This window comes from Nannobrachium achirus (assembly GCF_963921795.1).
Source record: "Nannobrachium achirus genome assembly, chromosome: 23".
Classification (NCBI taxonomy): domain Eukaryota; kingdom Metazoa; phylum Chordata; class Actinopteri; order Myctophiformes; family Myctophidae; genus Nannobrachium; species Nannobrachium achirus.
In genome coordinates, this window is record NC_137830.1 from 19,730,016 (window position 1) to 19,744,164 (window position 14,149).

General features: G+C 45.2%; 1 protein-coding gene across 1 annotated transcript in view; it reads left to right on the forward strand.

The window, feature by feature from the left end:
- The window catches only part of foxp2 (forkhead box P2), a gene marked incomplete at both ends in the record, with an annotated part of 69,087 nt that extends 55,249 nt beyond the window's left edge, over positions 1-13,838 (forward strand). Inside the window, 3 exon segments of the mRNA XM_080754241.1 lie at positions 550-619; positions 3,018-3,367; positions 13,694-13,838. Of these exon segments, the coding sequence (XP_080610367.1) occupies positions 550-619; positions 3,018-3,367; positions 13,694-13,838 (565 nt within the window).
- Positions 13,839-14,149: the final 311 nt, after the last annotated feature.

Sequence of the window (14,149 nt, forward strand, 5' to 3'; positions counted from 1 at the left end):
TATGCTTTAACTATTTTTCAAAAATCGTGAAAATTAGAAATTTGACCCGATTCTATAAGTGTCTTTTGAATCCTTCTAAGGTTTTTTTTTGAAAAACCCATGTTTCTATGTCAGCAATCTGGCCAGCCATCGTCAAAGAAAAGGTCCTTTTCACTTAACTGGAGCTCAGTTAGTCTGTTCTTGAGAGACTACTACAGTATGTCAGTGGTTCTCAAACCTTTTCATGTGCAGGACCCCCAAAATTATATTTATTTGGCCACGGACCCCCATCTCAAAATATCTAGTTCCAGGGACCCCCCAGAAGCAAAATTTGAGTTACAAACGTTCGCTTTGAAAATACATATTCAAAGATTTGCACACATTTTCACGACTTTTTCCAAAAATAGCAGATCTACAAGCTCGCAGCGCGGCACTCGGTGCCGCGCTGTGAGCTTGTATATCTGCTATTTTTCACTGGTTAAAGCATTCAATAATTCTAGGCCTAAACGGGTTAAAAAGTATCTAATAAGGATAATAATAATAATAATGTTCTTTATTTGATTTCCTCAGAAGCCCAACACTTGTCAAGAACCTTCCATCCAGTCTCGGCTACGGAGCGGCGCTAAATGCCAGCTTACAGGTACGGACCACTGACTGATTCCCCCACTGACTGACTTACTCACTGACCAACTAGCTCAGTGGTTCTAAAAGTGGATTCCAGGGACTCTGTGGGTTCCTTTAGTGCAGGGGTCTTCAACGTTTTCAGTCCAAGGACCCCTTAGTTGAGAAAGAATTGAGGCTGGGACCCCCTCAACCTTTTCATAGATTCCATATAGTTTCATCGTTTGACAGCACAATCATCAGTGTAATTTTGGATTCACGTTAATGTGGGTTTTCAGATATTTAACGACTTGAGCCGGCATTACTTAATAAACTTGACCTTTTACTCTGTACTTAGTCCGCTCTTTTTCCCCTCTACACCAAACCTCTTTGCCGAAAATAGCCGATCTACAAGCTCACAACGCCTCGCAGGGCAAGGCGTTGTGAGCTTGGAGACATGCTAATTTTGGCTACAGTTCTCAGAATATGGACACTACGGTTCAAGTTGCTAATATAAAAAGGATTGGAAGATTTGGAGGACCCCCTGTAGTAACTCTGAGGACCCCCTAGGGGTCCCGGACCCCCTGTTGAAGACCCTTGCTTTAGGGGGTCTAAATTGACCCGTACAAGTCTGTAACTCTTGACAGTGTACACAAACGGGTTCATTTGGTTCCATTTGTACACCGTCAGAGTTTAGGGGAGACCTTGGAGTTTGAAAGTTTGAGAAACACTGGTCTGGCTGACTAGTTGACTTGCTGACCAGCCATCACGAGGTTCAGTGCTTTTGCAGTTTCGATATTTTCACATTTCTGGAAGTGGCAGACCCTTGCTGTCGCACTCGGCACAAGAGGGAACAAACCTTCCCCAGTAAGCTAGGAGCTCTCTTTGTGTCTTCCTATCCTTTCCTGCTCTCTCTCCTTTTCTCTTTCTCTCCCTCTCCTTTTCTCTCTCCTTTTTTCCCTCTCCTTTACTCTCTCCTCTTCTCTCTCTCTCTCTCTCTCTCTCTCTCCCACATGCTGTCGAGCTCAGAAGGCCACCCTGTGGTCGGGACAGGAAGCAACTCTCCCCCTTCTCCTTCTCCTTCTCCTTCTCCTTCTCCTTCTCCCTCTCTCTCTCTCCCTCTGTCTCTCTCGCTCTCTCTCTCTCTCTCTCTCTCTCTCTCTCTCTCTCTCTCTCTCGCCCTTTCAGCCGTGTCCGCCACCTCAGATTGATAGCGGCGTGTGCAAATGCAAGGGCATATGCATTAATATTTATCCACGCTGTCATAAATGATTTGGCTTCACAGCGCGCGCCGGCGAGCCGCTCATGGCAAGAAACTTTTAAATTTTAATCTCTGTATATAAGTTTAATACACGGGAGGAAAAAGTGTCAGGTGTTTTTTTTTTCATATATAATTATTTTTTTGGAAGGGTGAGGGTCTTTTTTCCCCTTTTAACATAATACCAAACATGGAAATGATGTTGGGTGGTGGTGTGGGGGGTTGCGATGTTTTCACTATTCGTTGTACAACGATATACTTAAACCCTGTACTTCGTTGACCGGAGTCCCCCAAGGGTTTATACTTGGTCCCCTCCGATTTTCCCTTTTACACCAAATCGACTCACCGAAAACAGCCAAACGTTTGCTTATTAACTCATTGACAGCTTTCATTAATCTTAGTCTTTGAGGGTTCCCCCCACGCTTTTTTTAGTTTTTCTTTTCTTTTATTTATTTATTTATTTATTTTTTCCCATATCCAGTTTGAACTGTTTCCGGGTCAAAACAAGATGCCCTACTATTTGAGCAGATGTTGGATTAAATGACATTTAGAAGAGCGATCCTGTAGAACTAAAAGACAAGTCATTTCATGTTTGGTGGCGCTCCAGCATTGAGCTCTGAAAATAGCAGATCCACAAGCTCGTGCTGTGACGCGCTGTGAGCTTGTAGATCGGCTATTTCTTTAAAACTTTTGGTATTTAGTCGACTAAAATTAAATCATTTCGGACGACTAAAACATGACTAAAACTAAACAGAACTTATGACTATGGCCCATTTGCACCAAAACGGATTAAATAAAGTTTAGTTTAGAGTTAACTCTAAACAAATCCTTGATTAACTGAGTTAATCAAGGATTTGTTGATCTAGGATTTATTTTAAATCGAGTTGTGTTGCACCACTTAATTTTAAGCATCTGTGATTAAATCCTTAACCTGTGATTACAACTTTAACCTGTGATTCATTCATGGTTTGTTGTGTGAAACCAAGATTAAAAGGATGGTTTAAAACTAAACCTGATTAGTGAAAACTAGGTTTAAAGCAACTGGATAAATAGATTTAAACCAGATTAAGGCTCGATCCATCTTGGTGCAAACGGCCCTATACTATGACTAGAAATAAAATCGAGAATTTGCTTTTAAAAAATCAACACCGCCTGCCCATGCCCTCTCCTCTCCAAACAGGCGGCGCTCGCCGAGACCTCCCTGCCGCTGCTGGGGACCCCCGGCCTGATGACCAGCAGCTCCTCGGGGGGCCTCGTCGGGATGGGGGGCAGCCCGCACCACGGCCTCCTGGGCGGGAGCATGGGCGGGAGCCCCCCGGTGCTGATGGGCGCCAGCCCGCCAGGCCTGATGGGCGCCAGCCCGCCGGGGCTGATGGTGGGCGTAGGGGGCGGGAGCCCCCCGGGCGCGCTGAGCTGCAGCCCGCCCAACCTGCTCCAGTCGGTCCACGAGGACCTCAACGGCTCGCTGGACCACCTGGACACCAACGGACACAGCAGCAGCCCTGGCGGCTACTCTCCCCCGGGACACATGTGAGTATAGTTGGATGGCGCATTCACCACCACGCCAGGGGATTTTAATGTTGGTTTGTGGTTGAGTCACACAAGCTCCTAGACAAATAACTAGAGGAGCACCGGCCCGACAGTGGTGGAAAAAGTTCTCCCTTTTTTTTTTTTACTGAAGTAATGTAGAAATACTCTGTTAGGGTGCCCTCACACCAAAATACCTATGAGAGTGGAATCCGCGTTCTGCCAATGCATTTCAATGAGAGTGAAGCGGTTTCATGCCAGCAGAGGATTTCTGCAAAAAAACTCTCCCTTATTGAAATGGATTGGCGGAACGCAGATTCCACTCTTTGGTGTGAGGGTACCCTTACAAGTAAAAGTTTGGAAGTATAAAGGTATTTGTGTCGAAATGTAGTCAAAGTGCTGAAAGCAAAAGTACTGAATCCAGTTCAGGTTTTAAAATGTATAACAAAATCTTTTGAAAATAGCCGATCTCCAAGCTCACAATGCGTTGCTTCGCGATGCATTGTGAGCTTGTAGATCGGCTATTTTCGAATGGCCGAAATGTATAAGTAACTAGTAATTAAAGTTATCAAATAATTGTACAATATTTTCCTCTGAGATGTAGTGGAGTAGAAGTAAAAGTATTGTAAATTGGAAATACTCAAGTAAAGTACAAATACCTCAACATTATACTTAAGTACAGTATTTAAGTAAATGTACTTAGTTACTTTCCACCACTGCCGACCGATATGTCAGTCTGGCTGATATACAGACATTATTTGCTCTGTCTGCAACTATGTAGCTGATGCTGATTATTTTGTTCTAAAATCTTCTAAAATGGCAAACCTGCAAGCCCCCACCGCGTTTCTGAACTGGCGCTCTGTTTGTGTATTTCATATCAACTAGTTTGCTTGTTCGTTGTGTAATTAAAATGGGAGCTTATTTTCATATACAGTATTATTGAAGGTTTTTGTTTAATGTTTCTTTTGAGTTTTTAAAGATTTTGCACTTTTCTGAAATCAGGATCGGGCAAGATTCGGTCTTCACGTTCTTGTGTGTGTGTGTGCGTGCATGCGTGCGTGGAGCATTGTTATTTGTTCTAGCTACCAAGCAAAATGCAGTATAAAGTGGTAGTGTAAATTGCCGCGATTTCCGAACGTCAATACAGATGGCGAAACGTCCAGTTTGCAATACGGCGTGCCGTATATGCTTCATATAGCTCTATTTAGTTCCTCGACATCAGGCTCTAAATTTCTAAATGAAAGCGGAGAGAACCTCCACACCGCTGCAGATGTGCATTAGGTTGCTTAGTCCCGGAATGGAGCTTTAACCCATTTAGGCAGAGAATTATTGAATGCTTTGACTGTTGAAAAATAGCAGATATACAAGCTCACAGCGCGGCACTCGGTGCCGCACTGTGAGCTTGTATATCTGCTATTTTTCAATAGTCAGAGCATAAAAGAATGGTTAAAGTGGTTAAGATCTAACGCGACTCGGACGCGTTCCGGGTATTTGAGCTCTAATGTTCGGCCAGCCCACCGACTACAAAAAAGGGCTCAAAGACAGGAAAGCTCAGCGGGTTTTAAATATTCGGATTCTTGAGCGCCGCTATCTCGCCCGAGATTTAATCCATTACCAACCGCGCGCTCTGCCCGCGATACACATACCGTATTCACTGAAGACGGTGCGTGAGCCCCGAGATGGAGACGGAGGGATTTGCCAGGAATTGACCTGGAGAGGCTTGTGTGTGAAAAGGAAGGCGTCATCAGCGAACACGTTGAACCTCCCCCGTTTCTACTCGACAGCCTTTGTTAGTTTAATTGCCTGATAAATGTATTTAATTCGCGCTGCGAGAATGTTCTCCATGTGACTTCAGGGCAAGGTTTAGATTCTATAGCATAAGCATTATTTCTCTCTGTTCTCTTCTCTCCCCCACTCTCTCTCTCTCTCTCTGTCTCTCTGTCTCTCTCTCTCTCTCTGATGTATTAGTTTCGACAAGGGGTTCTGCTCCTACCTGAGGTATGTTTGTGTTTGACGTTTCAGATAACATTCACGCCCGGGCCTATAAATAGGGCTCTATCAAACATTCAGCCTTAATTACGCCAGTGTCTGCATTGTAGAGGTTTAGCTGCTATGTTTTATGTAAGACCTCCCATTAATATTTAGCGACTAGCCGTAGCATTAATTACACCAAAACCTCTCCCTTTTTTTTAATGGAGCTGAGATAGAAGAGAGAGAGAGACAAAGACGGAGAGAGAGAGAGAGAGAGGGGGGGTATTTTAAAAATGTATATCATGAGACTTTCAGGAATGGGCGTGAGAGCAAGATATACTCCACCTGAATCACACAAAAGGAATCGCACACTCTCACACATGTAGCGGACAGCCAAAGATCTGCATCCATCTCGCACATGTAAATGTACACAGACGGTCACATTAGTGGCCTCTCACAAACACTGTCAGATACAAGACGCTGTACATTACATTAACTCATTCGTAGTTTACGGCCGTAAAGCCCATTAATTTCTCTATGTCTTTCACTGCCGGCTTCTCCGAGTCCTACCTGTTAACGTGGGCGCTCGTCCAGTTCCCATCGTGCGTGATCGGACACTGCTCGTGTGTTCGCATATTCCATCAGCTTCTCAAATCCGTTGAAACTTTTTCAATTGATCAATAAGTTCTCCATCTGTAAGCCGCGGAGTCCAGACAGTAAGCTGGGCCAAAATAGAGGACGGACTTCCGCTTCCGGTTCAGGGACTCCAATGTTAAAGTAGTCCGCTCAATAATGTGTCCGTGTAGAAACCGATCACGGAGCATTAGTTCCGGCCTATTTTAGTTGCGCTTCGATAAAAAAATGTTTTTTAATTAATTTTTATTACATTTACGGGTTCTACGGGCATGGCAGAGAAGGGGTACAAAGGGGTATTTTGATGTCAGAGTTTGTGTTAAGACACACATGTGCGCGCGCGCGCACGCACACACACACACACACACACACACACTCAAATCTTGCTATTTGCCGTCGATTTACAGACATGCAAAGCGAGCTAACATATTAGCCAACCCTGTTTCTTGAATGGATAAATTATGTTCCTATTTTCCGTTGTCAGTGGGTAACTGACATAACTGACGTAACACCATGTTTGTGCGTGCGCATGTGTGTGTGTGTGTGTGTGTGCCTGTGCACGTGTGTGTGTGTGCGCATGTGACGTGCGTGCGTGTGTGCGTGAGACCTACATTAAGCTGTTAGGGTGTGTTTACCCCACTCTGCAGGGTTGGGTGTTAAGTGAAGCAAAATGTGTCCGGCGTCAGACAGAATCCCAACGTAGCCACTCCCCAAGGTCGTTCAAGTTTTAATAACAGTACAGGCAGCGACTCTTATCTATTCCCCCTACTCGCTATCCCTCTCTCTCTCTCTCTCTCTCTCTCTCGCTCTCTCTCTCTCGCTCTCTCTCTCTCTCTCTCTCTCTCTCTCTCTCTCTCTCTCTCTCTATCTATCTATCTATCTCTATCTCTCTTTCTCTGTCCTCTCGCCTCCTTCCTTATTGCCGTACTCTTTCTCTTTTCCAATTTTATTTCATTATCGTTTTTTTCTTTTGATTTGAATTCCCTCTCACTTTCACCCCTTTCTCACTCTTTTTTTTCCCTCTCTCTCTCTCTCTCTCTCTCTCTCTCTCTCTCTCTCTCTCTCTGTTGCTCCGGTCATCCCTTCCTCCCTCCTTCTTTTCTCTTCTCTTCCCTCCATCCATTCCCTCCCCTATTTCCAGCCCTTGTCTCTTGCATACAGTGGCCGAGACATCCCTCAAAATGGAATAAATGTGTTATTTTTTCGCGAGTCTCTTTTTTCCCCGTTTCTGTGTTTTAAATAATGGAGTGGCCGCAGCAGCATTAACTAAAGAGTACACCACCTTGTAGGCCGTTCGCTCTCCCACCTCTCAGGAGAGGCCTCTTCTGGATCCAACAATTAGACAAACCTCTCTGTCCCGTCCTCCCCTCCCAAACATCTAAAGGTTAAAGCTATCTGCTTAACCGCAGCCCACATAGCTGCAGGCCATGTTCAAGTGTGTGCGTGCGTGTGTGTGTGTGTGTGCGCGCGCGCGAGTATGTTCGTACGCGCGCGCACGTGCGCGCGTGTGTGTTCGTGCCCTCAAGGCTTAAAAGGAGCAATATCCCAGAAAAGGGCTAAAACTAGAGCAGACGATTCTTTTAATTAGAAAATCCCAAACTTCAGCAAATCAGCTGCTTTACATCAAAAGAATGGAGATGGGAGTGTGAGCGACTGACCACACACACACACACACACACACACACACGCACGCACGCACGCACACACACACACACACACGCACACACGCACACACGCACACACACACACACACACACGCACGCACACACGCACACGCACACACGCACGCACACACACACACACGCACACACGCATACATGCACACACACCCAGACTAAAGCCAGCTCGGAGAACAGGGAATGAAATGAAAGTTCATCGTTTAAACGTTCAAACATACAGGGGTTCGGTTCAATAAGACAAGTGAGATTTTGTGTAACAAAAGGGCTACAGTAAAAAAATCCCAGCGTTTATGTAACTCAGAGAGGGTAAAAATATACTATACTATGAATTACTCTTGTTTTAATCCCAGTCATAAAAGTAAAAACATATCGTCGCTGTCGGGCAGAAACCTCGTATCCAAGTTTCAAATTTGTACGTTCTTTCGCAAAGTAAAGCCCTGCTTCGTCATACAAGGCCATCGCACAAAAGTAGTGAAAACAGCCGATCTACAAGCACACAACGCCTTGCACCGCAAGGCGTTGTGTGCTTGTAGATCGGCTGTTTTCACTAGTTTAGTTTGTTTTTTTAAATGATATAAAAAACGAATGGTTTTGGACATACAAGGTTTTCACCCGACAACGACGATATTTACTACTCCTACTCCTAATAATAATAATAACAATAATTTCAGCCTCTTGCACCAGGAGATTTCCAAACCGTTCATATCATTACGGAGCAGAAGCTCTCCAGTTCCGTTTTGCGTGTTATTTTCTATCTTATCGTGCTAAAGGCGTCGGTCATTCGAGCTGTCGCCGCTAATTGTTTCCCCCTCTTCGGTGTGTCGCTTAACGACCGGTGCACACAGCTGACGTGACGAGCGTGGTCCCGCCCCCTGATTCTCCCCACCGCCCTCTGCTCCTGCCTCCTCCCCTTCCCCCTCCTCTCCTCTCCCACCTCCTGCAGGAGGTGGGAGAGGAGAGGAGGAGGGAGGGGAGGAGGCCTACGGACTAATGACCCTATTTGCATCCCTGACATACCTCTGCATACCGTCGCTGCTGCTAATCTCCCATTGATGTGAGGGCAGGCATCTATGTTTGATGTGCACGACACGAGCACGCACGTACGCGCGCACGCACGCACGCACGCACGCACACACACACACACACACACACACACACACACACACACACACACACAGTGTGATAAGGAGGCGCCTTGTTTTTATTTACATTGCCGGTGTGTTCTGTTCACTCCTGAGTGACAAGTGCATTGAAAAACGTTCTAACAAGTCCTCCGCCGCGGCCGGACGCAAAAAAAAAAAAAAAAAAAAAAATACATATATATATATATATATATATATATATATATATATATAAATATATATATATATATGTGTATGCTAATGAGGTACAGTAAAAGGGATAGCTTTAGTGGATTACTTGTGAAGCTCACCATATTGGGTGCTAAAGGACTTGACATGCAAATGGCCTTGCATTGACGTGGGCACTGCTGAGAGGCCACAGGACCTTCTGTTAATGCTATAGCCATCCAATCCCTAAATCTTAACTTAACCAAAAAATAAATACATAAATCTGAATTTAGACACTTACAGTGCATGGATCTTGTCGATCTGCTATTTTATGGAGATTTTTTTTATTCTTATTCATTTTCCACAGTAATGACTATGTCCCAAAATTAGTGGTTAAGGTTAACAGAAAACGAAATAATTGTTATTCTTCGTAGATTTTTGTTTGTTTCGTTTTATTTAAATTTGTTATTTTTTTAAGGAATTGGAAAGAAAATCTAAATAATTGTTGGAGACGGTATTGGATCCAGAACAGGCTGCTGACGGCTTGGTTTCGTTTCCTCACCTCTGGCTGGCCGAGGTGAGGAAACGAGGCCTGCTGCTGCTGGCTCTCTCACCCCCTATATGTACAGGAACAGGCATATATCGTCACTGTAGGGTGAAAACCTTGTATGTCCAAAACCGTTCGTTTTGCATTTATCAGTTTAAAAATGATTTAAACTAGCCGATCAGCCGATCTACTAGCCGATCAGCCGATCTACAAGCACGCAACGCCTCGCGGTGCGAGGCGTTGCGTGCTTGTAGATCGGCTGTTTTCACTACTTTTGTGCGACGGCCTTGTATGACGAAGCAGGGCTTTACTTTGCGAAAGAACGTACACATTTGAAACTTGGAGATACGAGGTTTCCGCCCGACAACGACGATATTCATCACACCACCTGCATCCTGCTCCCTTCGACTCCCAGCACACCGGAATATTAATTTATTTGTCTCTGAATATTAAAGTCGTCGGCATCCTCCTTAAAAAATATATATTTTATAAAATCCAAACCACCCTCCCACACACACCCACACCTCCTCACCCCCTCCTCACACCATCGATGACAGCCCCGAGACCCACCTCTCTCGCTCTCTCTCTCTCTCTCTCTCTCTCCTCCTTCTCTCTCTCTCTCTCTCCCAGTCTTGGGGGATTTCCCGATGCATCCTACGTGTCAGAAATAATTAGGTTTTGTCAGATTTATCATTGTGGCACAAACCCCTTCTCCGTGACTCGGGCCCCGGATCATGTTAAGCCTTGTTTGTGTGTGACAGCATTATTATTCTTGTTAGTCGCCCCACTCTCTCTCTCTCTCTCTCTCTCTCTCTCTCTCTCTCTCTCTCTCTCTCTCTCTCTCTCTCTTTCCGCCCACTCCTCTTGTTGTGGACGGAGCCCCCTCGTCAAACCACCGCACCGCACTTTCATTCTTTCCTTTCGTTTTCCCCCCCTCTCTCTCTCTCTGTCTCTTATTGACGGCGGCTAAAGATATTCATCCATTTTAGTGTTAAAAACATGTATCATGGTGTCCGAGCTGAACTGCCGGGGCTGAAGTTGATTAATGGCGGAGTCTAGCTGCCGCTTTCTGCCTCTTGAGGAGCGACATGCACAGCCCCTGCATATTAACGAGTGGCTGCTCTTTCTATTAACTAGATAAAAAAAAAAAAAAGAAAAAAAAAAAAACACACCCTCCTCTTCTCTGCCTTTGCTCCGGGGGGCTCGGGGATGAGAAATTCTCCATTATTTATCATGTGGCCTGTTTTCCTTTTTTTTTTTTTTTTTTTGCCTCCCAACAACCACCCACCCCCCCCAATACACCCCCTTGCCCCCCCCCCCCCATCCCCTCCCCCCTTTTTCATGTATTTCAACCTGGTGTCATCAGTAAACTTTTAAATGCCAAGCGTGTCTGGGAACATGGCGGCTTATCATCATCGCCACAACCCCGACCGTTCGCCCTCTTCTCTTCTCTTCATGCAATTTTCATGGGCTTGCTTACAGTAGACGTGAGGCATCATGTCGAATTAGCGTCTGGCAAACAAACACGGTTGTTATACGCCGGCCGACCGTTCGCGCTATATAATGCATGTAATGACAGTTTAAATTCCCCCAGTTCTCTCCCGGAACGCCTCGCCCCCAACGCTGTCAACAAAATGCTTACTCTGCGGGCGCGAGGCGGAGCGGAGCGACGTGTCTCCCCGTACACCATGAAGAGGAAGGGATGGATCGGATGCTTTTTCTCTGTTTAAGCCATTTAGGCCTAGAATTATTGAATGATTTAACTATTTGTAAAATAGCAGATATACGAGCTTGTACATCTGCTATTTTAGAAAAATCGTATATTTTTCAAAGCAAACTTTTGTAACTCAAATCTCTGCTTCTGGGGGGGGTCCCTGGAACAACATATTTTGAGATGGGGGGTCTGCGGCCAAAAAAAAATAAATGTATTTAATTTTGGGGGTCCTTGACATGAAAAAGTTTGAGGACCACTGATTTAGAGGAAGGATTTAGAAGTCGGGTCAAAGATCGGGTCAAAGACATTCAAAAACGTGCACACATTTTTAAGATTTTTCAAAAATAGCAGATCTACAAGCTCGCAGCGCGGCACTCGGTGCCGCGCTGGGAGCTTGTATATCTGCTATTTTTCAATAGTTAAAGCATAAAATAATGGTTAAAGTGGTTAAAATTCCAGGTATTTGAGGGTTAAGCTAATTGCTCCTGCTGACAGCCGTGTGTTGATGCATCGGCAGAACTAAAGCTACTTGTAGTTTTTTTTTTTCGTGTTGCCTTGTTGCTCTCGCTCTCACGTTTGTTCTAATTAGAGGGGATTTAATCGACGAGCAGTTAAATTGAATGAAGTGGAATGTGAAGTGATGCGTCTGATCAGACGACACACGCCCTCCAAACTAAATAAAGTAGCTTAATAGAGTGGGTGTACGGCGAAGTTCTCGTTGTTGATTTCACGCGTCAATTTGGACTACAGTCTCAGAGTCACAGGCGTACAACATGAACACTGAGGCTATCGCTGTGTGTGCTTGGCTGGAAGATTGTTAGTGTCCATAATATTTCACACTATAGGCCTAGCTGTGCATAGGCCTACTGTGCATTATGTCCTCGCTGTTAGGTGGAAATTTTACAGTAATGTACTGTACGTCCAAAAACGTTATTCTTCTGAAAATGGGGAAAAGAGTTAGGAAGTACAGTGGGGCATTCGTTTAAGAAAAAACACTTAGGCTACGGTAGATACGGGGTTGGCAACCTTTTTGACGTGAAGTGTCAAAGAAATGTTTTCTTGATATTCCGTGCGCCATATCAACATTACTTATTTAATTATGATCATCAAAACAGATTGATTTCCCATAAACATAACAGGCTCAATAACCTCACTATCTATCTCCCAGACTCCTTCCCCAGTCAGTTGAGTTCAGAGTTTGAATTAATGTAGAATTATATATAGTGAGAGGACTTTTTAATCGACTAAATGTTTTAAATTGTTTATCCCATTTAGGCCTAGGATTATTGACTGCTTTAACTATTGAAAAATAGCAGATATACAAGCTCACAGCGCGGCACCGAGTGCCGCGCTGCGAGCTTGTAGATCTACTATTTTTGAAAAATCATGATTTATTTTGCAAGTCTTTGAATATATCTACTTAAAAGCGAACATTTGTAACTCAAATATTTACTTCCGGGTGGTCCCTGGAACAACATATTTTGAGATGGGGGTCCGTGGGCAAATACCAGTAATTCCTTGACATGAAAAGGTTTGATTTAGAGGAAGGATTTAGAAGTCGGGTCAAAGATCGGGTCAAAGATATTCAAAGACTTGCACTCATTTTCACGATTTTTCAAAAATAGCAGATCTACAAGCTCGCAGCGCGGCACTCGGTGCCGCGCTGTGAGCTTGTATATCTGCTATTTTTCTAAAGTTAAAGCATAAAAATAATGTTTAAAGTGGTTGGAATCTAACGCGACTCGGGCGCGTTCCAGGTATTTGAGAGTTATTTAAAGGGGGAAAAAAACTCTCCCTTGATCACCCTCCCCTGTGCCAATGTTGGCACCCGTACCTAAGGTTGCCTACCCCTGATGTAGATACAGAGGCCGGGTTCACACATTGAAGGCACATGCCTTGTCCTTTACCCTAGGGGGGAGGCGGGGGGAAAGCACCGTCCAATTCATTCCCTACGGAACAGAGGCCATGATTGACATGAGACAGACCATGAAAGTCTCTGAAGTCATCGCAGGGCGTTGTGTGCTTGTAGATCGGCTGTTTTAACTAGTTTTGTGCGACGGTCTTGTAACTTGAAAATACAAGGTTTCTGCCCCGACAGTGACGATATTCCCGCTATATGTTGCGAGGAAAACGTTGCGATAATAGCTATTTTGGTTAGAACTGACTGAAAATAACTTTGTACTTCAAGTTTAAAATGATACTAAATATTTTTTTCAAGTGTCCAAATAAATTCCAAATTTTATCAAATTATCTCGCGGCACCCCTGGGACTGCCGTCGCGGCACCCCAAGGTGCCCCGTCAACCACTTTGAAAAAACCCTGTATTAGAGTAATGTTAACTCCATAGACACACACAACGCGGGAAAAAGTACAAAACTATGGCACCGCCTCTTTAAATGTGTGAACCCGCGCGCCAGAGACAACATACCAAACTTTAGCGATCGGAATGCAAATGAGACGCACTGACGTCCCCCCGTCCCCCCCCGTCCCCCCGCAGGCCGCAGATCCACGTGAAGGAGGAGCCGCTGAACATGGACGACGACGACTGCCCCATGTCGCTGGTGACGACGGCCAACCACAGCCCGGAGCTGGACGACGACCGCGAGCTGGAGGAAGGCAACCTATCGGAGGACCTCGAGTGACTTTGACGCAGCGGAGGGGGGGGGCAGGGGGGACGGGGGGGGGGGGTCACTATATATATTTCCTCCGCCCTCTCCTCTCTCCTCTCTCTCTCCCTCAGTCTCTCTCTCTGTGTGTGTGTGTCTCTCTCTCTCTCTCTCTCTTTCTCTCTCTCTCTCTCTCTCTCTCTCTCTCTCTCCGCAAAAACAGTCTGCGAGACTCTTGCGGGGGGGGGAAAAACACTCCCACGCTGCAGACCGACCCCCCCCCCCCCCCCCCCGACCCCGACCCAAAAACACACAGCTGACTCCTGTCCACCACTGAGACTATTTAT